Raw genomic sequence first — 25,680 nt, forward strand, 5'->3', positions numbered from 1 at the left:
ACCTTCAGAATTAAGTGAGAATCAAGTTGGAATGGAATTGGAATGGAATTCAAATCCCCTCCAACCAAACGCCCAAAGTTTTTATTTTTTAAAAGATTATTTTAGTTTCTCTCATTTTTTCATGCATAGCATGAAAAGATTACTAGTTTCAATTAACAAGGGACTAAAACTCTAAAAAGTATATTATACATTTATTTTGATGGAATACCTCTGATTTAATTGGATAATTTAATATCTATCAATTTTACTTCTTTTTTTTTTAAATACTCATGATTTTTTACATGATAGTATCGCCCAAAGAAAAATCAAAGCTCCTACCAAATAACCGGATGTCATCACACTACATGGTAGTTGGCTTACTTAACTTTACTTATTTCCACTTTAGTCAAACAACTATTTGGTTAATTCTACAATTAATTCTCAAGAATTATTTTTGCCACATTTAATGGATAGCTTTTTTAATGTCATATTTTCGATCACTTTGCATTGAAACCATATATTTTCTTTTCAAAACGTACTGTTAGACATGAAATGTAACATATTGAATCTCAATCATCTAAGACATGTATGTATTAAAAATAAAAGTGTAATTTTAAGGACAAAAATTGCTCCCTTTAGATGTGTATACAACAACCGGATTCAACGTAGCCGCGAAACTCACTTGGGATTTTTACTTTGGTCCATTTCTTAGTCTTCAATTCCAGCACATAAGCTCTCTTAGCTCTGCCATTTTCTGCATTTTCAATAATCACCATCATCTTCCCCTGCCACCCTGTCACATATGCCACGCGGCTTGTATTGTTTGGGACCCGCGAGACGAACACCCATGTGGCGTCCTCTAATGCAACCATCTCGCGTCTTCCCTTGATTGTGTATATTACCCCGTCAATCTCTACATAGGTAGCCTGCGCTGATATGATCGCGTAGTCTGTGACTGTGTCGTTTATTATCCGCCATTGGCGGGTGACAAGGTCGAGTGTTTCAACGGGTTGTTTAGAGTCCTCTTGTGTGTCCATGTTATAGCCGCCGAGGATGTGGAACTTGCCACGATGGAACACGCACCTGCACTCGTTTCGCTCGATTGACATGTCGGGCAACGTCGTCCATGTGTCCCTTGCCACGTCATACGCCAACGTTGATTTCAGTGACATGTTGTCCCCGTTGTGTCCGCCGGCGACCACCACTGTCCCGTCCTCCTCCGACGTCGCGCATCCGAAGAACAGGCGATCCTCGCCGGGCATATCGGCGCCGCGCCGCCACGTGGCGGATATGAAGTCGTAGATGAAAACTGAATTCTGAACCCGACACGTCACCGGGTCGCACCCGCCGATCACCACCAGCTCCGGCCCAATCCCGGCGACCCCACAAAACACCGGCATCCCTTCCACCATCTCCGGTATCGGCGGAAAATTGCGCCAACGCCTTTTCACCGGCTCAAATAGCGTGAGCCGGTAAACCTTAAACAGATTCGATTTGATTAAACCGTCCATTGACTGAGCCATGACAATGACGGGTCGGGTTAGACCCGAAACTTCCCGGCGCCGGTGAAACTCCGGCTGCTTAATCACAGCGTTCCATGCTCTACTCACAGATGCAGCCTTGGGAAACTGATCAAAAGAAATCCGAATAAGACATTCAAAAGCTACGTCGTTGGGAAGACCGGGAATTATCTCCATTGAAAGAACACAGAGAAAAGCTAAGGATGATCGGAGTAGAATTTCAGATTATTAAATTTGAGAATTTTGGGTTCTTGAAGATGAAAGGAAACAATAAATAGCGTCTTTATTAAGCTTTGGGGCCAACACCAATGTAGCTTTGTTAGGATTGTCGAATTCTAAGTTGTATAGGATCCAAACTTTTATAAACTTTATTATACTTTGGAATTATTCCATTCAAATTTTTACAAATCCTAATACTATTTAATTTAAACTTCTAAACAAAATAAAAAAGTAAAGTATTACTTAATTTAGACTTTGTATTCAATTCAGACTTTTAATCGTATATCATATGGATATCATGCTAGTTATTTACTTATTAGTTAAGATTAAAACACCTTATAAATTTTTAACAAATTAATATTTTTTATTTTGTAAAATAAAATTAAAAGTATAAAAATATGTCATTAAAAAAATTTAAATGATTTTTTATTTAAAAAAATAGAAATAATGTTATTTTTTATTTTTAATTAAACTACAATTATATTAAATCACTATCAGTGTAATTGTAGCAGCTAATTAAAAATATATATAAAAAAAATATCAGTGTCATTTAAAAGATCTCAATTAGATTTTTGTAATAATATGTTTTTATATGTTAATTTTATTTGTACAAAAAGAAAGAAAAGTACATTTAAGTTCTTAAAAAAAGAAAGAGTTTATGAAGAAAAATATTAAATTATTAAAATTAAAAATTAAAAATAATTTTTAAATCTCTCAATCAATCAAGATTCATGGTTAAAATTAGGGTTGTCAAAGTGGGGTGAAGCCCGCAGGCTGGCTTGCACCCGACCCCGCGGTGGGGCAAGTTAGGGCTACAAAGAAGATGGTCCGCGAAAGAGCGGGCCTAACGGACTTAGCCCGCTAAGGCCCGCGACCCGCGCAAGGCCGACCCGCCTTTTTTGTTTTTTAATATAAATATATATATACACACATTGTACACATGAATATATATTCATGATCATGTGTTTAATAATAATAATTAAAAAAAATAAAAGCAAACTCAAAAAGCCCGCGGGGCCCGCCAACCAGTGTGGGACGGGTTAGGATTGTATGTATCCTAGCCCACGGGCCTAACGGGCTGACTCGCAAAAGCCCGCTAAAATTTAGGCCCGTAGTGAGGCGGGCCTATTAGGACGGCCCTGCCCGCTTTGACAGTACTAGTTAAAATCAACAATTAAATGCTTCCCCCTATTTAAAAAAAAAAAAAAATACTTCCCCCCTATTTTTCCAAAAAAAAAAAAAAAAAAAAAAACTTTCCCCAAAACATTAAATACTCTACTTTTTTTTGGTAACAATTAATACTTTTGGTTAAATAGAGTTTTACTAGACTGGACATCACATCTTAATAAATAACTATGATCCCATTTTTAGAATATGGCATTATGTCGAATCCAACTTGTAGAAACTCTATGAAAAGTATTTAAAAGTCAGTAAAAGTCGATAAATATTTGACATATAGACTTCCATAAAGTTTATAAAATGTTTACAAAAGTGAAAAGAAATTATATGAAAATCATTAAAAATTCATCACTTTAAGTTTATAAAAAAAAAAAGAAAAAGTGTCAAATAGGCAACTGAACTTGTCGCTTTTGTGCAATTGGGCCATTGAACTTAAAAAGTGTGCAATTCAACCATCAAACAAGCAAAATTTGTGCAATTGGACCATTTTTACAAAAAAATTTAATTTAATTTGAGTTAAAAACATTTCAATATTGACTCCCAACTAGTATGGTAGAAGAAAATGCCACTCTTAATACATATATGTTAGTAATATAATTGAATTTACTATAAAAGTTTTGTAAAAATGGTCCAATTGCACAAATTTTGCTTGTTTGATNATCAAACAAGCAAAATTTGTGCAATTGGACCATTTTTACAAAACTTTTATAGTAAATTCAATTATATTACTAACATATATGTATTAAGAGTGGCATTTTCTTCTACCATACTAGTTGGGAGTCAATATTGAAATGTTTTTAACTCAAATTAAATTAAATTTTTTTGTAAAAATGGTCCAATTGCACAAATTTTGCTTGTTTGATGGTTGAATTGCACACTTTTTAAGTTCAATGGCCCAATTGCACAAAAGCGATAAGTTCAGTGGCCTATTTGACACTTTTTCCTAAAAAAAAATGTTGATTAAGTACACATCTCTTTAAAGTCTTTAAAAGTCATGGTTGAATATATTCTTTATAGACAAATTCTAAGAATTTTTTAAAGGTTTTAATACATATTTTATACAATAGTTATAGACGAAACATGATATATATAGCAACATGCCTCCAATAGATTCATATTTTTTCTCCTTAAGTTTTTATTTCTAATTTAATTTTTTTCGTTTTGTACAAATAAAATTAATATATAAAAGTATATCATTAAAAAAATTCAATCGGGATCTTTTAAATGATATTCATATAAGGGATAACTTAGGTGAGAACATGTGCCTACATACAGGGATGGAGGCAGAAAATCGATTGAGTGAGGGAGAAATTTAAATTATGTTAGATATGTCAATGACAAAATATCAAACAATCATATATAATAAGGTTAAAATACAAAATACATTATAAATTCAATAGAATGTTTTTGATAGATTAAATGATAGTTACTGTTGGACCCAAAAATATACTTGAGTGGGGTGAAAATGTAAAAATATTTATAACAAAATATAAAATATAATTAATTAGATAAAATATTTAATTGCATGGGTGGCTGGTTCTTACCTTGTCCTTACGATTTGAGATTATATCCCGCCGAGTTGTATTTCTAATTTGGTTGTGCTTGATTATTAATGAAGTTGCTTTTGGTTTAAAAAAAAAAAAAACAGAACAATTACTTGGATTCTCACACCCCAACTAACGAACAAGATGCATTTGGATAAAATTAAAGATTTGAAGTATGGAATTCTACAAAATACACATAATTGAAGAATGTGCATGCTTTGTTTACTTCTGACAAGTTCCAAGCAACATAGAAGTGAATTATGGTTTTATTATTACTCATTTTGTACTAGGTAACGCTAGATTAAATCATAATTGAAAAATGTGCTTCATTCGTCTCAACTAAAAAACTAAACTAATAGTTAGATCACACACACACATATATATATTAACATGTTAAAAATGATAATTGTACTATTTTAACAGATTTAATAGTTCAATTGAAATTTTTTTGTTCGAGGGTCTAATTCCATATGATATATAGTTCTTATTTTATTATTTTTTCCTCACATATATTATATTCAAAAGTTGAAGTAAATTGTCCAAAAGATCTCAATTCAATCCTTAGAGCAACCATTTTAGTGATTTTTGGAGAATTTGAAAAAAAAAAAAAAAAAAAAAAAAAGTCAAGATGGAGTTTTTCAACAAATGAGGGTGGATTTTTTTGATATTTTTTATCCTACAAATAAAAAATTTGTGCGGTCCATTTAATGAGAATAAAAGTGTAGTACAGACTGAGAGGGCGCGTTCAGTGCACTAACTGCGCCCAGCTGGGCACATGAATATCATAATCTTTGTTTTTTGTTAGAATTTTGTTTTTCCATTTTTGTTTACTACATTTTCCTCTTTTCTCGTTCCTCTCTCGTCTACATGGCTTGACACCATCCAAAAAAAAAAATCAAATTGAGGTTGCTCTTATATCGTTAATATATTATGTATTTTAGTTATCAAATCATGTACATATTACACATAATATATTACTCTTTCTGTCCCATTTTACCTGTCATATTTACTATTCATTGGCCAAATTAATTCTTTCTTTATTGCTTATTTTCTTTAGTAATTTTTTTTATTTTTAAATATAATTTTTTGTGTTTAATAGTAATGCTAAATTTAATATTATGAAAAATTAGATTAAAAATAACTTCAGTCAAGCCTCGTTAAACGAATCAGACAACCAAAATGGGACGGATGTAGTATTTACTATAAGGTGTTTGGTTGGAGGAAAGGAATTAGGTGGGAAAAATAATTGCAATTCTATGGGAAAAGAATAATGTGGAATAATGTGGGAGTTTAAATTCCAATGCTTGGTTTGCAAGAATAAAATTACTAGGAATTTCAATTCCAATGTTTGATATACATGAGAATTGAGAGGGAATAAGCAGTATAAAGTCCAAAATGACCGTTGTTGTTGTTGTTGTTATTATTATTGTTATTATTATTATTATCATTTATAATTAACAAATTAATTCATAAATTGTTAGAGTTGCTACATATAAAGAATGCAAATTTTGAATAGTTTTTGCATATAAAGATTTAAATGAACATACACAAAGGGAAGCCAAAGAATAATATACGCTATAATTTAGAAGGGAAGGTTAGACATCAATTTTAGGTTTAAAAATGGAGTAATTTTGTCTCAAGATTATCCCTTTTTCTTCATAAAATCCATGTAATTAAAATCCTAGGGGTGGCCATGAGATTATAATTCCATGAAAATGAGGGAATTAAATTCCGTGAAATTGCAATTCCTTCCAACCAAACGAAGGAATTTAGGTGTGTTTGAAAAGCAGGAAAATGATTTCTGGAAAATGTTTTATGGAAAATGAGTCATTTTTTGGAAAATGAGTTCATTTTCGGTGTTTGGATGTACTCTGGAAAACTGTCTGTGTGTATGTTTGGTTCATTTTCCGAAAAATGAGTAGAAATGTATAATTATATAATTTTCTTATTTTATTTAAAATATAAAAATATATAAACTAATAATATTTATTAAAAAGTACAAATATATATATATATATATATATATATATATATATATATATATATATATCAAAAAAACGTCGCACGAAGCCATTTTTCAGAAAAATGAGCTCATTTTACGTGGTCAACGAAAAACATTTTCCGGATGTTACCAAACACTAAAAGCCCGGAAAATGATTTTCGGGGTTACCAAACACACCCTTAGTTGCATTTGGAATTAGTTATGAATTAAGTGGGAATGAAATTGTAATTCCTTCAAATCAAACGCCCTTGTTCACACAAGAAAATCGGAATCAAAATGGGAATGAAACACTTGGTAATGAGTTTTGGTGAAAGTATTTTGCATGCTCGGGAGGGGTGTAATTGGAATGATTATTAATATTGATAGTTGGTTATGTATAACCCTATAATGAGAATAAAGGTTTTAACAATACAAAAATTTTAAAAAAATTAAGACAATTGATCATAATGTAATAGCATCCAAAATACCAATATGAACAAAAAAAATGAAAACAAAAATCTAAAAGCACTAATCCAAACTCAAAAATTAGATTACCAACAAGATGGAATGATACCCGTTTTTAATTTAAAAATGAGATTTTTAATTGAAGGAATAATTAAATTTCATAGTTGTGTTTTAAAAAGTTGTCAACTGAATACTAACTATAATTTTAATTTTCATTCCTGATGTATAAAGCCGTGAACAAAATATATCCAAAGTTTAATTACAAAACCGACCTACATCAAATAAGTAACATTTTTCATCTACTAGAGATGCTGTATTTGAAATTTGAAAATATTGGGTGGATTGGTGGAATAATTACCCTCATATCTTTAGTACCTGCAATGTATCTGGGAACTGCCACTGCCACCATTGAAGCTTAGCTAGAAGAAGAAAAAAGATGGTGACACGTAAAACTCGTTTCCTCTTTCCCTTCTCTCTTTACATCTATCATTCGACGGAGAAATTTAAAACCGATTTCTCTTTCGTTCTCTGCGTTTATCATTTGCCTGAAACTTGAAAGAGAGAGAGAGAGAGAGAGAGCAAAAATGTCGAAGAGAATGAGGGCAAGAGGCAGAGGTGCGGCGTCCAGGAAGAGGGGTGGACTTGAAGGTGGAGTAGGAATAATGGAGGATTTGCTGGATATTTCACCCAAACAACCTTCACCATCATCGCCGCCGCCGTCGCCACCTCCGGTAAAACCCCCTTTCCTTTCTGTTCTAGCATCAATGCCGGAATTTCTGCATATATATATCAAGCATTCTGTGTATATTAGACTAAAAACAGATACCGCAGATCAGATCCCTTTGGTAAGCTCTTTTGAGCCTTGCATTATTGAGGGTTTGGTGGAATTTGATTATGAGCTTCTTCATGGTTCAATTCCAAAATTAAAGTTTATGCTCTGAGAAATTGACAGTCATATTTCTTAAATTCAATCCATATATAGTTCTTTATGTTGATATTGCCAGCCCAGCCCCCACAAATTAAATGCCAGATTCTAAATTGCTGCATTATCTCCGGCCAGAAATATAGCTACTGAAATAACTTTATGTTAACTAACTGTTCATTCATGGTTTATTTTAGGGATTTTCCTCTCTGAGTACTCAAACTGTCTGCCGTGGATATGTTACTCGCCAGGCAAAGGCATCAGGGTTTGCACGCTGTGGTGCACTCAGATCATTGCCTTCTACCACGAAGCGTGCCCAACGTATTATTCCAGGACCCAAAGAGATAAATAATGATGCTGCTCCACACAATCTCCCTTTGGATTTTGAGCACCGAACAGAGGTACTACTGCAATTCAAGCTTACTACTTCATTGTTTTGCCTTTTAAACATCTTGATGAAGTTTTCTCTTTTGATGTTAATTATGATTGATTGTAATGGGAAAATTGTAATTTATATATGCCCTCATGTATAGCCCAATTATAAGTGGTATAAATGTTGCCCCTAAGGCCCTAATTGTTTAAGTGTGTGTATAGGGGCAACATTTATAATGGGGAGGGACGATATATGGACCTACACTTTCAGACGATTCAAGAACAACATTTATACTACTTAGAATTGAGGGGTGACATTTATAATTGGTCTATACATGAAGGGTGTAAATTACAATTTTCCCTTTATTTGCTAGTTGTCTTACTTAATTATAAGTCTAACTTATCAAAGAAATTTCAACTACACATGCAAAATGCTTCAATACTTTGAAATAGACATATTTATAGATAAGACAAGATTTTTATTGTCGAGAATAACTATAGTGTAGCAGGTTAAACACCGCAATAAGTCTTGAGAGCACAGGGGAGTCTGCGATTCTCCTCTTTGCTAAAAAAGTCGAGATAATGGAGGTGATCAAACGGCTTAAACTGCAAGGGATGATCATCATCAACCAGTTCAGTGGGAGTTTGAATCATGGTTTTTTCCATGAAGGAGAACTGAGCAATAGAGTATCTTGGACCTTTCCCTTCCATCATCACTCTGTGATGGGGAGACTTTATTCTGTTGTTGCTCCATGCCTGCTCCAAATACATTTCACTTTTCTATTATTTTTATATAAATTATATTATATTCTAAAAAAACAAATAATATTTAAAGAAACAATAAAAATATTTTTTAAAAAAACACGGTATATATTCTAAAAGATTGCATTCCAATCGGGAGGGCCTTTTCATCCATTCTTACCCTCGAGACCTGACTGAGGAGATTTATTTTTTAAAAAATTGGTCAATTTTTTACTATCTTTTCCAACTATCTAAAAAGTAGACAGAAATTTAGAAAAGTATTCAGCTTTTTTTCACCATTGTTGATAGCCATTGGTCCTACTGGCCACTTTAATTTCTATTGGTGATTGAAAATAGTAACAAATATTTTTTTAACATTTTTAAAGTGGTCAGGAAGTTGGTCAAAATTTAATTTTTACTGTAAATCCTATGTTTCTGACTATTTATGTAGATCATAATTCATACACCATTTCATGAGATCATTTTGATAAGTGTCCAAAAATAAATCCAAATAAAACAAGAATAAGTCTTGATCTGCTCACCTATTTTTTTAGTTAAAATGTAATATTTTTTATGAGTGTATAAAAAATTATTACATTTTAACTAAAAATTATTATACGTCTCAATTGATCGATCAAGACTGTGTCACATATGACTTACTCATCATAAAACAAATAAGGAACATGCATGCATACCATAATTGCATCACCAGCCATGACTACAATGGAAGAAGGAGAGAGCTGAACACCAAACCAATCACCATTTTTAGTCTTGATCTCCAACCCATTAATATTGCAATTCTGATAAATTGTGGACATGAAACTCTTGTCTGTGTGGGAGACAAACCCTAATTTAGGTTCATTCTCTTGGGCTTCTCTGTACTTCATAACCCTTGCCAGATAACACGCAGACTTAACGTGGGATTCATAATACTTCTCTACGCCATAGCTCTCAAACACCATCCTCACCACCATTTCTTCCAGCTCTGCTGCTACTTTTGAGTACACCAGCATTGCCTCACTGTACAAACACAACAATATATATAATGGTTAGTTGGTATTCAAGTTGACAATTCAAAGAAAGTAATTAATATATGTAACAAACATGAAATAACGTCTTCTAGTACAGTTCTAAACAAATGAATTGATGGAAGAGGCCGGCAATCATAGTCAAATTGGTCAGCTTGTTTACTTGGTAACCACAATATTATAAGTTTGACTCTAATCTATGGGAATATAATAGTTGGCCTTTGTGGTCTGAACTAGTCAAGTATAGACAATCGGTTTAGATTGGTTTACCTCCTTGGTATTTTGCCGACTAGATCACAAGGCTAAGTGGCCGGAGCAGCCTATTGATTTTCTTGGCCAGACAATTAATTACCACAACCTTACAAGTTCGACTCCCGTAGAAGCGGCTATTGGCTTTCTTGGATTGATCAGCTGTTAATTATGAGCAACCCAGACTGGTGTTGTTTACCACCCTTTGGTCCTAGCCATACCAAGTATGTCCCACGTAGCCATACTTGGTAACCACAATATTATAAGTTTGACTCTAATTTGTGGGAATATAATAGTGGGCCTTTGTGGTCTGAACTAGTCAACTATAGACAACCGGTGTTTACTCCCTTGGTCTTTTTCCGATTAGGGTCACAAGATAAAGTGGAGCAGCCTATTAATTTTCTTGGTCCAACTATTAATTACCACAACTTAACAAGTTCGACTCTCATAGAAGCGGCTATTGGCTTTCTTGGCTTGAGCTGCTATGGAAAACCCAGACTGATTTACCACCCTTTGGTTCAAGCTTTGTCGGCTACGGTCATAAGGCAGGACTTACAGTACACCACGCATACTCTCAAATAGTGATTGCGGGTTTCCCTCGTCACTCAAAAAAAAATAAATAAATAAAAATAAAAATAAAAGGATGAATTGAATTAGCTAATTAATGATACCTGAAATCATGATTCCCATGAGGCCACATGAGTTTTGTGAAGCTCTGAATTCCTTGAAGAGTGTTCGCATGATCAATGCCCATGCTCTCATAAAGAGGGACGATTGGGATTTGTCCCACGTAGCCATACAAGGGTTTTGTGGACTTATTCTGAACTTTAACATTCGTAGGAAGATCAAACAACTCCACCAAACCTTTGAAAACCCTCTCATGAACTTCTGATGATACTTTATCGTACAATGCTACAAAGCAGCCATATTCTTCAAGGGCCGACACAGATTCTCGACGAGCTGAAACCCAGGAATCTGTGCCGGGTTTCATGTCTTCCTTAGTGAAATCAATCACAGGAAGTTTTAAGGGTGTTAAGGAACCCATTATATTTAATTTTCTTTCTTTTTTTTTATAATATTCTGAAAAGTTGGATCTAATTTATAGGATTTGTTGGAGGAGGGAAATTAATAAGTAACTTTCATTTCATTAGAAGATGTCCAAATTGGCGTATTATCACTTGTCATTGCATAAAACCTGTTTTTGGAGACTTATGAATGGAATATTTTCACAATTATATTATTTCTATGAAACGTCATATATAAATATTATATTGTATAATATTTTTGTATTGTATATGCCGTGATGAACAATTTTTAAATCATTATTTCATACAAATTTCCATTTTAAAATAATAATTGTAGATTTATATATTACGGTGATGATTCCGTTCAATAACAAATATTACGACGAATATTTAATGCTTAGCAAATACAATTACAAAAACTCTAAACACAATGATGTCCCTAAAGACGAGATCAATTCAACCCCACTTTTTTGTAGTCCACAGTTTCCACCCTAGGACACAATGATTAATTCCCTCGCTAAATTGTAAGCACCTGATCATGAGATAGATCGGATCGCTAAATTGAAAGAACTTCATGAGATAGATCAGAGTCTGGAGATTTAAGGATGCTCAAATACCTTCGAAATCAAACATAGTTCCAAATGGAACAGCTCCCCCAAGATCAGAGCATTCAGTACAAATAAAGAAGACAGCAAAAAGAATTCCAGGAAACATGAAAGCAGTTTTCAAGATAATCCTCTTCTTTCCATTCAAACATTTTGTATAAACACACTACTTGATGTGCACTACATATATATTGCAAACTTGAAGAGCTAAACCTAGTTTTTCTTTATAATTTACCACATTACGTACATATGTATAAGCCATCAAGAACAACTTAAAGCCAGATAAGAAAGAATGAAACACAATTATCAATGTTTGAACACTTCACATTCAGTAAGAAATAAGAAGCATACCCTTTGTTCCCAATAAATTAACATTGCTGATTACTATATTAAGCAAATACAGAAGAAAACATACTCAGCGGCGCCGGAGGAGAAGGAGGAGCAGAGCTGGAAATAAATATACAAACAATCTACTTCCCCTTTTTCTCTTACTCTTCCTATCATTCTTGTCTTGGTCTTCATTGTCGGGAGATGCAAGAGGAGGCGGAGCAGAGCTGGCAATAAATATACAAACAATTAGGACATCAAAAGAATGAATTATAAGCTTTTTCACACAAGTAGAAGCATGAATGAGAAGAATGAATGTGGGGTGTGGGGTGTACTTACCCTATACAGAAACCGGTAAGTTGACCCTTCAAAGGGATGGGGTAATTATGATTGAATTCCATTTTGAAAATAATAGATGACGAACTCACTTTAGTTTTATCACTTTGAATGGTCCATTCAAGTTCAAAATCAATTTCGAAGCCGTATATCAAAAAATCTTCATCTAAAGCACAGCACATCACACAAAACCTTCCACCTCCCATATCAGCTAATTGTTTCCAATCATTTTCTCTGCCATACTTATGAACATCCGAAGTATGAAGTTCAGCCAGAACCCTATGAGATATAGGATCAATATCACCCTTGTCACTAAGGTGAACATTATATGCAATGGGCAGAGCACCACCATTAAGGGCGACTAGAATCCAAGTGTTATCAGCCAATTCATTCGAAATCCCCATATCGCCAACATGTAAGAAGGGAAAAGGAATATTTTTCTCTTTAAATTTGTCCACCATGGACTTGCAATCCTCCCATTCTGAATCTGAATTTATGGTGTTGAACTTAGATGTTTGAAAACAAGTCTTGGCGTCTGTAATAAACACATATATATAACCTCTAAGGAAAAAATGACACCGTGCATCAAGACTAACCATGTTCATTAAATTATAATCACGTAGGACGGGTGGGGGTGGCAGGGTTTTAAACAAATTCTTGTTTGGATCAAAGTATTGAAAATGGAAGGCGTGTCCGATCATGTCAAAATTTTGACCAAAATAATCAGGCAGTGACAACAGGTAAATCCGATCCTCAGCTCGAATGACGTTAGGATACATCATGCAATCACAGTTTAAGTTCTGAAGTGGTTTAATATTTTCAAGCGGAATTTCTTCAAACTTGGTTGGATCAAACATATAAACAAGATCGAAATATTGAAGTCCATCCACATCCACAACCTTAGGTCTGTCCACGCACACCTCCCTTTTGTAAAAGTAGCCCCCAACCATATATACAATGTGATTGTGGCTAAAGAGTCCCATACCTCTTGGAAGAGGTTGAGATGGATTAGAGAACACAAGCTCGACTTCGTGTTTAAAACTATTAGATGTCATAGGGATTTTAATCCGAATTATTTCTACTCCGGAAATGAAATAAGCATATTTGAATTCTGAGATTTCCGCCATCCTGGAAGAAAAGAAAAAAAAACACATAGATGCATAATTATACAAAAATAATTAGATCAAAACTAATAACACATATAAACACAGTAGAATTTGTAAAAGAAGCAGATCTCCAAATTGGCAACTCTAAACACAGTAAAGACACACTACCAAAAAGAATTTCGTCTTCATCACTAACTGCCAGTGCATTATATTCCTCAATTCATTTATAATACCGTAGCTTAATATTGGGCCATCGGGAAAATTTTCGTGGACGGGACACCCTTCCCCCGCCGCATTTAATATATATTGGATACACATACACTGGCAGTATATACGATATATGCATAATAAAGTTTTAACACTCGAGCAATCCAAGTATTTAACATAGATCAGATCATCAATAATTAAACAAAATAAATGAAATTAAAAGGCAGGAAAATAAATTTATTTATCTGTACTGGAGTGTGGAGACTGCCGACTGGACTACTGGAGTGGAGGAGTTGCGAAGGAGACGACCGACTCTGATCTCTCGTCTCGAGGTACTCTTCTGAGTTTGCAAATTGCAATTGTAATTTGGGAAGGGGAAATTAGAGTTTAAGAATTAGGCATTTTAGGGGAAATGGGTAAAGTCGTAAAGGGTATTAGGTTTTTTGGGTTAATGGGCCGAAATGGGGACTTGGGATTTGGAGAAGGGTCCGGAAGGCAAATTATTTGTTGTTATGCCATTGTCCATATTCATAATTTTATAATTTTATGTTCACAATTTTAAAAAGAGTTAATTCCAGCAATTGTCCTTCGATTATTTTGATTTTTCAAAATTAGTTCCTGACTTTTAATTTGGACAATTTAAGTCCCTTGACTTTCAAATGTGAACATAAATATAATATATGCAGCCCAACTATCAGCTTAGGCTTTTAGTTGAGATGGAGCACATGCTATAATTTGGTATCAAAGCCATGCAAAAAGTCATGAGTTCGAATCTTCGCGTCACCCACAAAAAAGAGACTTCCACGTGTTGCTTGGTTGGAAATCCCCCGCACACGTTGAGATTATATGGTTTCGATTGACATTTCGACGGAGATTATATTCATATATACAGCGTATAGGACATGAAAAATATAAATAGCATTTGACCTCAAGTTAACCAAAATTTAACGAAATGACCAATATTGGAAAGAATTTGAAAGTCATGTGACCTAAATTGTCTAAAATAAAAGTCGATAATTAATTTTGGAAAATCAACATAGTCGGAGGGCCATGGCTGGAATTAACTCATTTTAAAAATTTATATTCACAATTACATAACTTTATATTCACAATTTTATAACTCTATATTCAACAGTATAACACAACTTTTGAATCTATATAAAAAAAATTGTGAATATAAATTTTAAAAAATTGCGAATATTGAGTAACATATAAAAAAACTTGTGAATATAAATTTTAAAAAATTGCGAATATTGAGTAACATAATTTTGTATATTGAGATCTAAAATTGTGAACATAGAGTTCTAAAATTGTGAATGTGGACCCGGGTTCATAGCATATTTGCCGCAAATAACTGCCTTAAACACTGGAAATTTAAACTAGTGATTGAAAAAATCGGTTACTAGTACAAATAACATAAAGAAATGTAACCAACGTTTATTGGAAAAAGCAACCCCAAAGATTTGGGACCAAAAGCTGTTAGCAGTAACCATTGAATAAGTTTCTTCAGATTGAGATGGGTTAAAAGCGCGGAATGTATTTGCACCATCACCGTCTTCAAATAAAGTACTCCGTATTTTCTACGGTAGCACCATGAATAGCGCATAGCAAGGCAGCGCCCAATACACCGGCAACTCCCATCATATGAAATGGGTTCAATGTCCAATTATGAAACCCTTGAAAAAAGAGGATGGATCGAAATATAGCTGCTACACCAAAACTAAGCGCAAAGAACCAACCACACTGACCTAGCGGATAAATCAAGAATACATAAACAAAAATAGCAACTGTCTTCATCAGAAAAATAAACTCCTTCATTCACAATTACATAACTTTATATTCACAATTTTATAACTCTATATTCAATAGTATATAACACAATTTTTGAATGAGTGAATACCCAAAATGGTCCATCGACTATAGCATAATTCACAAATTAGTCATCGACTATTGATTGAATCCAATTAAATCCTCAACTATTCAAATTTTACCTAATTTGGTCCTCTGTATCAATATTCGAGGACTAATTTGTGAATTATCCTATAGTCGAGGGACCATTTTGGGTATTTACTCTTTTTGAATCTATATAATAAAATTGTGAATATAGAGTTCAAAAATTGTAAATATTGAGTAATGTAATTTGTATATTGAGATCTAAAATTGTGAACATAGAGTTCTAACATTTTGAATGTGGACCCGGGTCCATAGCATATTTTGCCACAAATTATTGCGTGGTCATACCTTTAATAATATATATTAAAAATATATACTTTGTATTTGGCTATGTGGACCACGTGGCTCATGAAATAATTATTTGGGCTCTGGAACAGTACTACCTGCAGTCACATTACTTTTTAATGGAAAAATAATTGTTCAATGTCTCTTTTTGCATGAGAAATAGCATTTACTTGACTGTTTAAAAATATCCATGATGTTTTTCCCTTTTGAAATAAACTTACTACAATGGTTTATAGACTTTCATCCCCTTAGTATAAAAGGGACATTAAGGCGAGTAAGGAAAGTAATACACATGTAAATATATTCACTCATGTAATATGATTTTCCTATGTCATGACTTGTTTGATCTATCTGACAAATTCATAAATTTTAAAAAAATGTTTACATGTACATAAAAAATCTCCTTTGGATGTTAAAATAAAATCCTCATCTAATTCCTCACCAACTCCACTGGTCTCCATTCTAGATGTATGGTCAAGTAATTCTCCAGCTGGATAAATAAATATCATATATATAAGTTTCATCTGGATTGCTCACTACAAATTAAAATAACATAACTTACTAATGTATAAGACTTATCTGTGTGAATACTTGATCCTTCAAAGTACTTTGTAATTGTATGTATGTTTTAATTATTAATTGATTCATTTTTATCACTAGTTTGACTTTTCAATTAAATACTCTGTACTTAAGTTATTTTTATAATGTATACTTTTCTAACCAATAGAAAAATGCAAATGATGATGATACCATTTGATGCATAAATTATTTTTCATACTAAGCATTCGAACTAAACTGTCTCAATTGAAATCAGAAGAATCTATCTGACTTGGTAACCTATATACTTTTATACATTCATATAACCGCTATACTACTGTTGCCTTGACAATGGTCCGCTATACTACTGTTGCCTTGACAATGGTAGTCTTGTGCACACTCTGCCACATTTACCTACACTTAACATATAAAAAAAAAAAGCAAATACAAATATACATGTAATTTTCATCTTTTATGGAACTCATTAATGAATGGCGCTTGCAGTATGCTTATTTGTATTAAAAAAGTACCTCAGAATTGTGAAAGACAACCTCCTTGCTCTTGATTGAGTCGCTTCCTTTGAGTTCCGGGACATTGTATGCACGAACCACAAATCTTAATCTCCACTCCTGATATTGAATGGAGATATCTCACTTCAAGAATATACATGGAATTCTGTTGTAGAATATGTATTCCTTGATTTCTTGGAAGCAAGTAGTACTTCGTCCAGCAAGTTGTAATTGAATGCGTAGGTCTTTGCTTTTACAATGGAATAGCCATTCGTAGACTTATGGCAATATGCAATTTGTATTTGAATTGTAAACAATCTCTGTAAACTCTGTTATATCTAGTGTTTGTGGTGTATTGGAATTGGTATGAACTGAGCTCTTTATATAGCTTGTAAGGAATAATTGCATAGATATGGTAATTAATGCTAATTATTCGGATACTAAAGAGACTCAATAGTAAATAAATACAGAGTAATTTAAACCGTTGTTTCTTGATCAAAATCTGAAGAGTCTCAATTAATATACGTATTTAATGCAGACCAGGTTCATTGTTCAATATCTTCTAACTGGCTAAAATTATGAGTAATTAAACTACAAATATTCACTGAGTTGTTGGCGGGAAACTTTTCTTAATTTTATTTTCCTAAAAGATTCTGCTTTATTATAGTAGAAGATTATTTCACCACCCAAAATATCCTAAGCCCAATATATATGTAGATTTTATACCCAATGACCACCACTAAGCCCAAATGACTTTATTGTCTAAGTCTATCAATTATTCTAAGCCCAACAACCAAAACAATTCGCTTCTTTGGATACACTCAAAGACCATCTTAGATCCAAAATACTAAATTTTGCACTAAATTTTACACCAAAAGTATATTCCAAGCATATTCTTATACCAAATTTTTTTAAATCTCCAACCCATTTACACAAAGTTCTACACCAATTTTTATTCGTACACTAAAATAATTTATATTCTCATAAAAAGTTTAAGTTAATACTTTTATTATTTAACATATAGTCGTATTTAATTAATTAAAATTTAATTAATTTTCAAAAAAATTAAAATTTAATTATGTTTTATGTAATTTTTTTATTTTTTTTTGAAGGTAAACGTAGCTATTCCATTAATTCATAACATAAAACGTTTACATCAACGATCAATGAAATGGTAAACCATTCCTTACAGTCAGACATAGAAACAACTTTTCTAACTATACTATAGAAAACTTGAATCGCGGACTGTTTCATAACTAGGAAGCTATGTTCCTTCAAGGAGCTTAAAGCTTCATTAAAGATCTGGGTCTTCATCATCATTCTTTTTTGCTCGCCCAGGATAAGATCAACACTTGCCGAAACCAAACTAAACGATTTATGCTAATGATAATGAAAAGCTTGTGAAAGTAACGAGAGGAAAAAGCCCGTGAAAGTAACGAGAGGAAAACACAATAATAGAGAAAATAAAAAGTGGTAAAGCCAAAGTAGGGTTGGGAGTTCAAGACTACCAACACAAACCCCAATACCTGCCTACTATTATTTTATTCAAAGGGAAAGAAAACGGAAGAAAAAGATCTGTAGCGGTGGTTGGAGGCGGACGGAGTTGCGACAGTGGTCGGGGCGGAAGAAGAGCGAGAGTAAACGTAGAAGGTGACAAAAACCGCCGGCTCAAAGCTCCATTAGAGCTCCGGCCGGAGGCCGGCGGTGGAAGCCGAAGTTGAGCAGCAGAGAAAAGCTTTTTGTTTTAGAGAGAAAAGGGAGGCAACATTGTAATTTTTTTAATTAAATTATATTCAATATTAGTCTTGTTTTAATCATCTTAATGAGATCTTTCAAATGATATAATTTATTTTTAATAATATACAGTTTTTGTTTAAATAATTAACAAAATATGTAAATTAAAAAAAAAAAGATACAAAAGTAATTACAAAAAAGATAAAGAACAAAAGATGGGTAAAATGGGAAGTAAATGTCCGCAAAAAAAATAGTGCGGATGCATTGCACTGTTCACATTGCACCAAAACTTTTGGTGTTTTTACTCTGTTGATTAGAGGGCTTTCACGCCATTATTTTTTTTTCCTGTTTTGGTGCTTTGGTGTCTTGGTTGGAGATGGTCTAACAACCAACTCTTTATGCTAAGGTCATGTTTGGTAAATGGTTGTTAGTTAATAGCTGTTAGCTGATTGGGTTATAGAATATAACTAGTTGATCACATTAGCGGATTGTAGAAAAGTGTTTAGTAAATTAGTTGTTAACTGATAGTTTTTTGGTATAATTTCTTTTCTCAAAAAGCTAATTAAAAAAGTTGATTGTATTAACTTTTTTAATTTTTAGCATTTTGGAGTTACAAAAAGTTAATTAACCAAACACTTATATTGATTTTTTAACCAAGTCAAATAACTAATAGTGGTCAAAACCTATCTTATCCTATCATATCTTCTATCTTCTATCTTCTATCTTCTATCTTCTATAATAAAAAAGCCAGAAGAAGAGCAGTAAATGCATTTTTGGCAAAGTTCCCGCCCATGCTTAAACGGCGCCGTTTTGCAGGTAAAATGAGTAATTGAGTTTTAACCGTTAGTTTAAAAAATTAGGCTGTAGAATACGGTTGACATGGGAAAGGAAAGAGTATTAATTGTAGGCTTGCAGCCCTAATGAATAGCCGCAACACGTTTGTTTAAAAAAAAGAATCGATTCTCGATTCCCGAATCGACAACAACAATTAATACTAATTGACAACAACAATTAATACTATGGGAATTAATATAGGTTCAGAACTCTTACATGTACACACAACTAAAGCCTATATAATACAAGTATAATTATCGGATTCAAACAAACGATAACCCAGAAAACTCTTCAAAATTCACAGTTCTCTTCCAGCATGGTTGTATACATTCTTGCTTGCGATTTATCAATCTTCAAGAATAGAAGCCCTATCAAGGTAATGGAGGTCCGGCAATACATAGTGATGAAATTGTCTGCCATGATGAAGAGGTACATTTCCTTAAACATTATACTGCGTAAACAACTACTTTTTTTAAGTCTGTATATATCAAAATAGAAAACAATGTTATTTCTTCTGTGTGTAGGGCACTTTGATACATGCTCATATATCAAAAACCTCATGTAGCAGATTAAGTCAGGGAGACTATTGTCATGGTAAGAGGCCTATAATTACAGGATTTAATGATTTGTTTTCTGTTCTTATTTTTTACCCTAAAGTATGTTACTGTGATATATGCTCATATTTCAAAACCGTAAGAGGAAGACTATTGTCGTGGTAAGAGTTCTATAACTAATTGATAGAAGAAACAATGATCAGGTAATATTTAATAATTAATGATTTACAGATAATGAAAGCTAGAGAAATAAATGATAGATTGAACCTATAAGACATGTAGTATCCCTTTCATGTTAGAGATTCTATCATAAAACATTGGTGAAAGTATAAAGAATACAAGGGTTGTGATTTTCCTAAAACAATTTACTGTTTACAATATTTAACTCTCTGAAGACACTAGAAGGAATTGATCTAAAAATGTTGGTTGGTATGTTTTTTCTTTTCTTAAAAAACAAACCCACAAAAATTGTGTCCAAAACTTCAATCCATGATTTTTTTTTTCATGGGTGCAGTCATATGTACTTGCAATGCACACAAAACAAGAAAATAATGGTAGAATGAGTTTGGGTTCTAGATTAAAGAAACAACTTCTGCAACATGTTGATGTAAGGAAAAAGCAGATGAACTTCTTGAAAAGAAACATAAAATGGCCAATTGAATTTTATTTGGAGTGTCGAGATCACTGAGTATGAATACAAAATAATAAAGGTGTATACCACTGTGAAACTGGAGGAGGTTATTGATTCAGCAGATGACAAACTGGAAAATTGTAAATCTTATTTGTTTTAAATTTTATTTGTGATGATATTCATGCTAGACAATGGTTACAACTTAAAATTTGGATAGACCCTATCAAGTTTTTTAAAGTCTGAACAATGGTTTTGGTTTTGTTATTTTTGGACTCAAGTATTTAAATTACTTTTTGTGTAAAGTCTAATTCATGAAATATTTAGTTTATCTTTTGTATAAGAAATCATTTGCAGGTAAGACAAAATCAGAAGTGGATGTGCAAGCAATGTAATAGAGACAACTATGTGGAGCTACAAGGTTTTAAGAGAGACAGATGAACATTTTCCATGTAAGTCATCATAGAGATAGGTGATAGTGTTTAATTTATGAATAGATTTAATGATGTAAGTGTCAGATATCTGTGTAAATAATAAATGAAAATTTTCCTAACTATCATCGATGAAATATTAGCATGCAAATAGTACATGCTTTGAATTTTATTTTATTTTTATGTGTTGCAATCTATATATTGAGTTTGCAGGAATGTTAAAATACTTACTTTATGTTTCAAGTCATGAAATGTACTGCAACGCTCAATCCAGAGGGCCTATCAAGTTCAGCAACAGATAACAATTTTAGATGAGGTGGTGGAAGCTAAATTACATCCTTCAATCGTAGCTAACACCAAAAGTTGATGCAGAACCAGTGAGGAGATTCTAGATTCTTATTAAATAATAAGATTTATAACCCACAGCATGTAAAAGCAAAAAAAATAAAAATAAAAAAAATAACCCACAACATGTCAGCCAAAGTAGCTTGATTCTATTGTAACTACTGACTAAGTAAATCATTCTTTCCTAACTGGTGTGATGTTTGAGCGAGGATTGGAAAACCCACCAACTTCTGTTTTTTTGGCAGGCTAGCAATGAATATACCATACAAATACTAAGTAAATATAATAACAGACTGAGATACTACAAATAGAAAGATTAGGAAAAACTACAGCTACAAACAAGATTGATTCTTACTTCATATAAATACGGCACACTAAAATCAATCAATACCAAACTGTGATATGTAAAAAACGTTAATTAAAAAGATAAGTGTAAAATTGCAGTAAATTTAAAAGCATAATTTGAAATAGATTAACCTTAACTTTTTCAAAAATTGTCTCATGCAAAATCCAGACTAAGAATATGACTAAATAAATAAAAAAAATTACCAAATCTGTATGATAACTATAGAGATGTCCAGATCTAGGACTACATCTATGATCTATCGCCATTTTTTTTTAAACCGACATCTCACATTTACGGCCAAAGTTAATAATAGAACTGTAATAGATATAAGGAAAAAAATAATATTTTTTCAAAAAATCTAGATCTGTAAAAATAGATATATTTGTACAAAATAACTTATATGTTCCTGCAAAATGGATTCTTCGTGAGATTTTGACTCAATCTTTCAACATATGTCTCACCAACAACTTCGACCATCGGTTTGTATGCATTTTTTAGAAAACATAATGCAGAGATGCATAAAAACAGTTGTGACAGAGTTGAAGTTGTTGGTGAGAATTCTTTGAGCAAAGAGGTATATAGAACTGGAGAGTGAGAGATAACCTAGCTGAGAGATGAGAGAGCAGAATATGTTGTAGTGGAGTGGGTTGTCGGTGGGTTATAGATGATTTATAGGGTGGGCCGGGTTAGGATATTGGGCTGGCAAATTAGTTGGGCTATTAAATGGGCCCTATATGTCAATTGTATCCGTAATGGGCTTTGGTTAATATTTTGTGTTTTTTTTTTGAGGATAATATTTTGTGTTGTATTTTTACTTATATGTACGTACATACACATATATATGTACTGAATATGTATAAATGTATATATCTTTATTATTTTTTTAAAAGCTTTGGTTAATATTTTGTTGTATTTTTATTTGGTCAAAATACATTTCATTGCTATTTTTTAATCGAATTTAAATTTTGTTATTAAATAACAAAATTTATAATGAGTAACCCTCAAATTTCATTTTTATATATGAAATTTAATAACATTAATAATTTTCTTAATGTAGCATATTTTTAATATTTTAAATTTTTAGTCCGTACATTGCAAGGGACAATTACAAGATGTACGCAGTGGACCCAATGTTTTCAATACACAATGCTGATAATAGCTTTTTAGAAAGTCGTGTGATCCTAGCTCCAACACTTGATGTGGTCAATGCTGTCAATCAATACATGAGTGACATACATGTTGCTGAGAGTAGGACATACTTGAGTTGCGACACGGTATGTCGATCTGAGTCTAATGATGGTACTCTTGCAAACGTGAACACACCAGAATTCCTAAATGGTAATCGGGCTTCGGGCATACCCAATCACTCATTAACATTAAAGGTTGGATCCCCTGTGATGCTATTGAGAAACATAGATCACTTCCTTGGGCTTTGTATGGTACTAGATTGATAGTGACAAAGCTGTCAAAACACGTAATAGAAGCAAAGATTTCGACATGTGATTACTTAGGTACTAGGGTGTTGGTTCCCTAAATGCCATGACTCCATCATATGCTTCCATATGCAATGACCATAAATAAAAGTCAGAGACAAACGTTATCTCATGTTGGGTTGCTACTCAAAAAAACAGTATTTGTGCACGGACAGTTACATGTAGTCTAATCTAAGTAAGCAATCTTAAGGGGATCTCAAATTTACGATTTGTAATGAGTTAGATAATACTTCTAATTCAACCACTAATGTACTTTACAAAGAAGTATTTAATAATTTATAAATTTAATCTTTTAAGCATTGTACTTTACTATTTTACTAACAATTTTTTTTACAAGAAATATAACCAAAGTTATACAATACAATTGACAAACGTACATCAAACAAGTCAACAATTTTAGTCCGTGCGATGCACGAGTATAATACTAGTCCTATATATAAAAGAGCTAGATGTTTTTGGCAAAAAATTTTGACTCCAATTCCCACTCAAACCATGCTACGTCGTTTTAGTCATAGAATGTTCAGTTTTACGCAGCGTTTAATGCTATTTACTTTTAGGCTGCTGAGACTCTTCGTTTGGATAATTATTTTGTATTTTTGTTTAAAAGATTGTGCCCATTAATCAGGATACTTTCAATCGACAGCCATACAAATTCTACGTAATCTGAACGTCGCCATTAATGGTTTTAATTCATTAAGATACATTAATAGGACTCTAAATCATCGATTATAAATACAAACACGTTCCCAGAGATTTTAGGATACAAAATGCCGGCTACATCTTGGCCACTGAGATATCAGCAATGAGAACAACCTGCGCATTGAAAGTCAGATGTATTCGAACTTATGAAGTGAAGGAATGTAGGTCCATTGAAGTTGTGAAATGTCGAGAATGTCTTCCATGATAACGAGGTAATCGTCTTACCTGAAAAAATGCATTATAATTATCATATTCAGCACATTCAAATGATAGCAATGTAATCTTATAGGTAGTACTATTTTTCATTATAGGGTAATGTTTTACATGCTCACATCCCATGTGAACATGTTAAATTTCAAACCCAAACAAATATATTATCAAGTTTAATTACTCTACGATTGTGAAACAGTACAAGAATTTAAATTTTTCTAGGCACATGTTTCGTCTGAGAAGTTTTAAATCTTTGAAAGCCTCTTAGAAGATTGACGACAAAGAACTCATTGGTAAATAATCATACTCATTTTCTATTCTAATTATTTAGTACAGTATATATCTTCTCTAATTGAATATATATTTTTTTAGATGGTGATTGGAATGATAGTTGAGATTTATTTTCCTATAGAAAAGATGGTATATGGAAGGCCTTCCCGGTTGATTGACTTTTTCATAGTGGATGACATGTAAATTATCTTGTGTTATTTCTATTGTTCTTCTTTTTTTTTTTTTTTAATACTAGGTTGTCTTTTGGTTTTTACAGGCTATTCTGTTTTTAAATCTTCAGTGGTGGTGATGAAATGAAATGCACAGTGTGGGTCGATCATGTGGATAAGGTTGACTCTTGGTACAAAAAAAGTTGCAATGTTCATGTCATAATTTTGATGAAATTCTGTAGGGTCAAAAGTTGTTACAATAATAAGTGCACAAAACATATTATATTCCTTAAAATAATATGATAAAATCTAATCTCTAAACTGTTTTAAATCTATGGTAAGTTTTGTACAGTATGGAGACTATTGGGTGGTGGCTAAGATCGTTGGTATAGAAGGTGGTTTGAACTGATGTTATAACTCATGTAAGACACAAGGTTGTAACAAATAACTTTCCCTAAATACTAATGGCTGCTACAACTGTAAGACACAAGGTCATTTGGTTCTGCTACTTTAACACATTTATCTTGTGTTTGTCTTTTTTTGGGGAAGAAACTTATATAATCACCATTTGTATTTGAAATGTTCCCTTAAAACCTTAAATTTTGTTCGAATTCTCTCTATCTAAATCCGAATGACTGTTCAGTATAGTTTTGCATATCTCTAAAGTACAGGTCAATATGAAGTTAAGAAGGGGGTATAACCAGCTATATGCCTATATGACTACCTAGTATAAGTTGACATGGTATGATTTCTTTTCAATCTACACTTACTAATGGTTACTTATTTACTAATCCTTTTCAAATGTGTATCTTGCAGTTCAAGAAGATATAAAGAACTAAAGCCTGAGCACAACAATTTCTGACTATATGTAATTTAC

General features: G+C 32.7%; 4 protein-coding genes across 4 annotated transcripts; 1 reads left to right on the top strand and 3 right to left on the bottom strand.

Annotated features, from left to right (window-relative positions):
- Window positions 1-534: 534 nt before the first annotated feature.
- On the bottom strand, window positions 535-7,296 carry LOC115995857 (F-box/kelch-repeat protein At1g80440-like). The gene is made up of 2 exons (XM_031235004.1): window positions 7,263-7,296; window positions 535-1,696 (listed from the first exon to the last, which is right to left on the bottom strand). Exons 1-2 carry the CDS (start codon window positions 7,294-7,296, stop codon window positions 615-617), a joined length of 1,116 nt encoding a protein of 371 aa, XP_031090864.1. The 3' UTR covers window positions 535-614.
- Window positions 7,297-7,324: 28 nt separating this feature from the next.
- Window positions 7,325-8,513, top strand: LOC115996731. The gene is made up of 2 exons (XM_031236106.1): window positions 7,325-7,618; window positions 8,007-8,513. Exons 1-2 carry the CDS (start codon window positions 7,472-7,474, stop codon window positions 8,340-8,342), a joined length of 483 nt encoding a protein of 160 aa, XP_031091966.1. The 5' UTR covers window positions 7,325-7,471; the 3' UTR covers window positions 8,343-8,513.
- A 178-nt stretch (window positions 8,514-8,691) lies between these two features.
- Window positions 8,692-11,244, bottom strand: LOC115996730 (probable 2-oxoglutarate-dependent dioxygenase AOP1). Its single transcript, XM_031236105.1, has 3 exons — window positions 10,871-11,244; window positions 9,618-9,942; window positions 8,692-8,937 (listed from the first exon to the last, which is right to left on the bottom strand). The coding sequence occupies exons 1-3, from the start codon at window positions 11,242-11,244 to the stop codon at window positions 8,692-8,694; spliced, it is 945 nt and encodes a 314-aa protein (XP_031091965.1).
- A 702-nt stretch (window positions 11,245-11,946) lies between these two features.
- On the bottom strand, window positions 11,947-14,183 carry LOC115996728. Its single transcript, XM_031236104.1, has 3 exons — window positions 14,057-14,183; window positions 12,496-13,620; window positions 11,947-12,383 (listed from the first exon to the last, which is right to left on the bottom strand). The coding sequence occupies exons 2-3, from the start codon at window positions 13,617-13,619 to the stop codon at window positions 12,245-12,247; spliced, it is 1,263 nt and encodes a 420-aa protein (XP_031091964.1). The 5' UTR covers window position 13,620; window positions 14,057-14,183; the 3' UTR covers window positions 11,947-12,244.
- Between the last annotated feature and the right edge of the window lie 11,497 nt (window positions 14,184-25,680).

This window comes from Ipomoea triloba, chromosome 11 (genome assembly GCF_003576645.1).
Source record: "Ipomoea triloba cultivar NCNSP0323 chromosome 11, ASM357664v1".
Classification (NCBI taxonomy): Eukaryota; Viridiplantae; Streptophyta; class Magnoliopsida; order Solanales; family Convolvulaceae; genus Ipomoea; species Ipomoea triloba.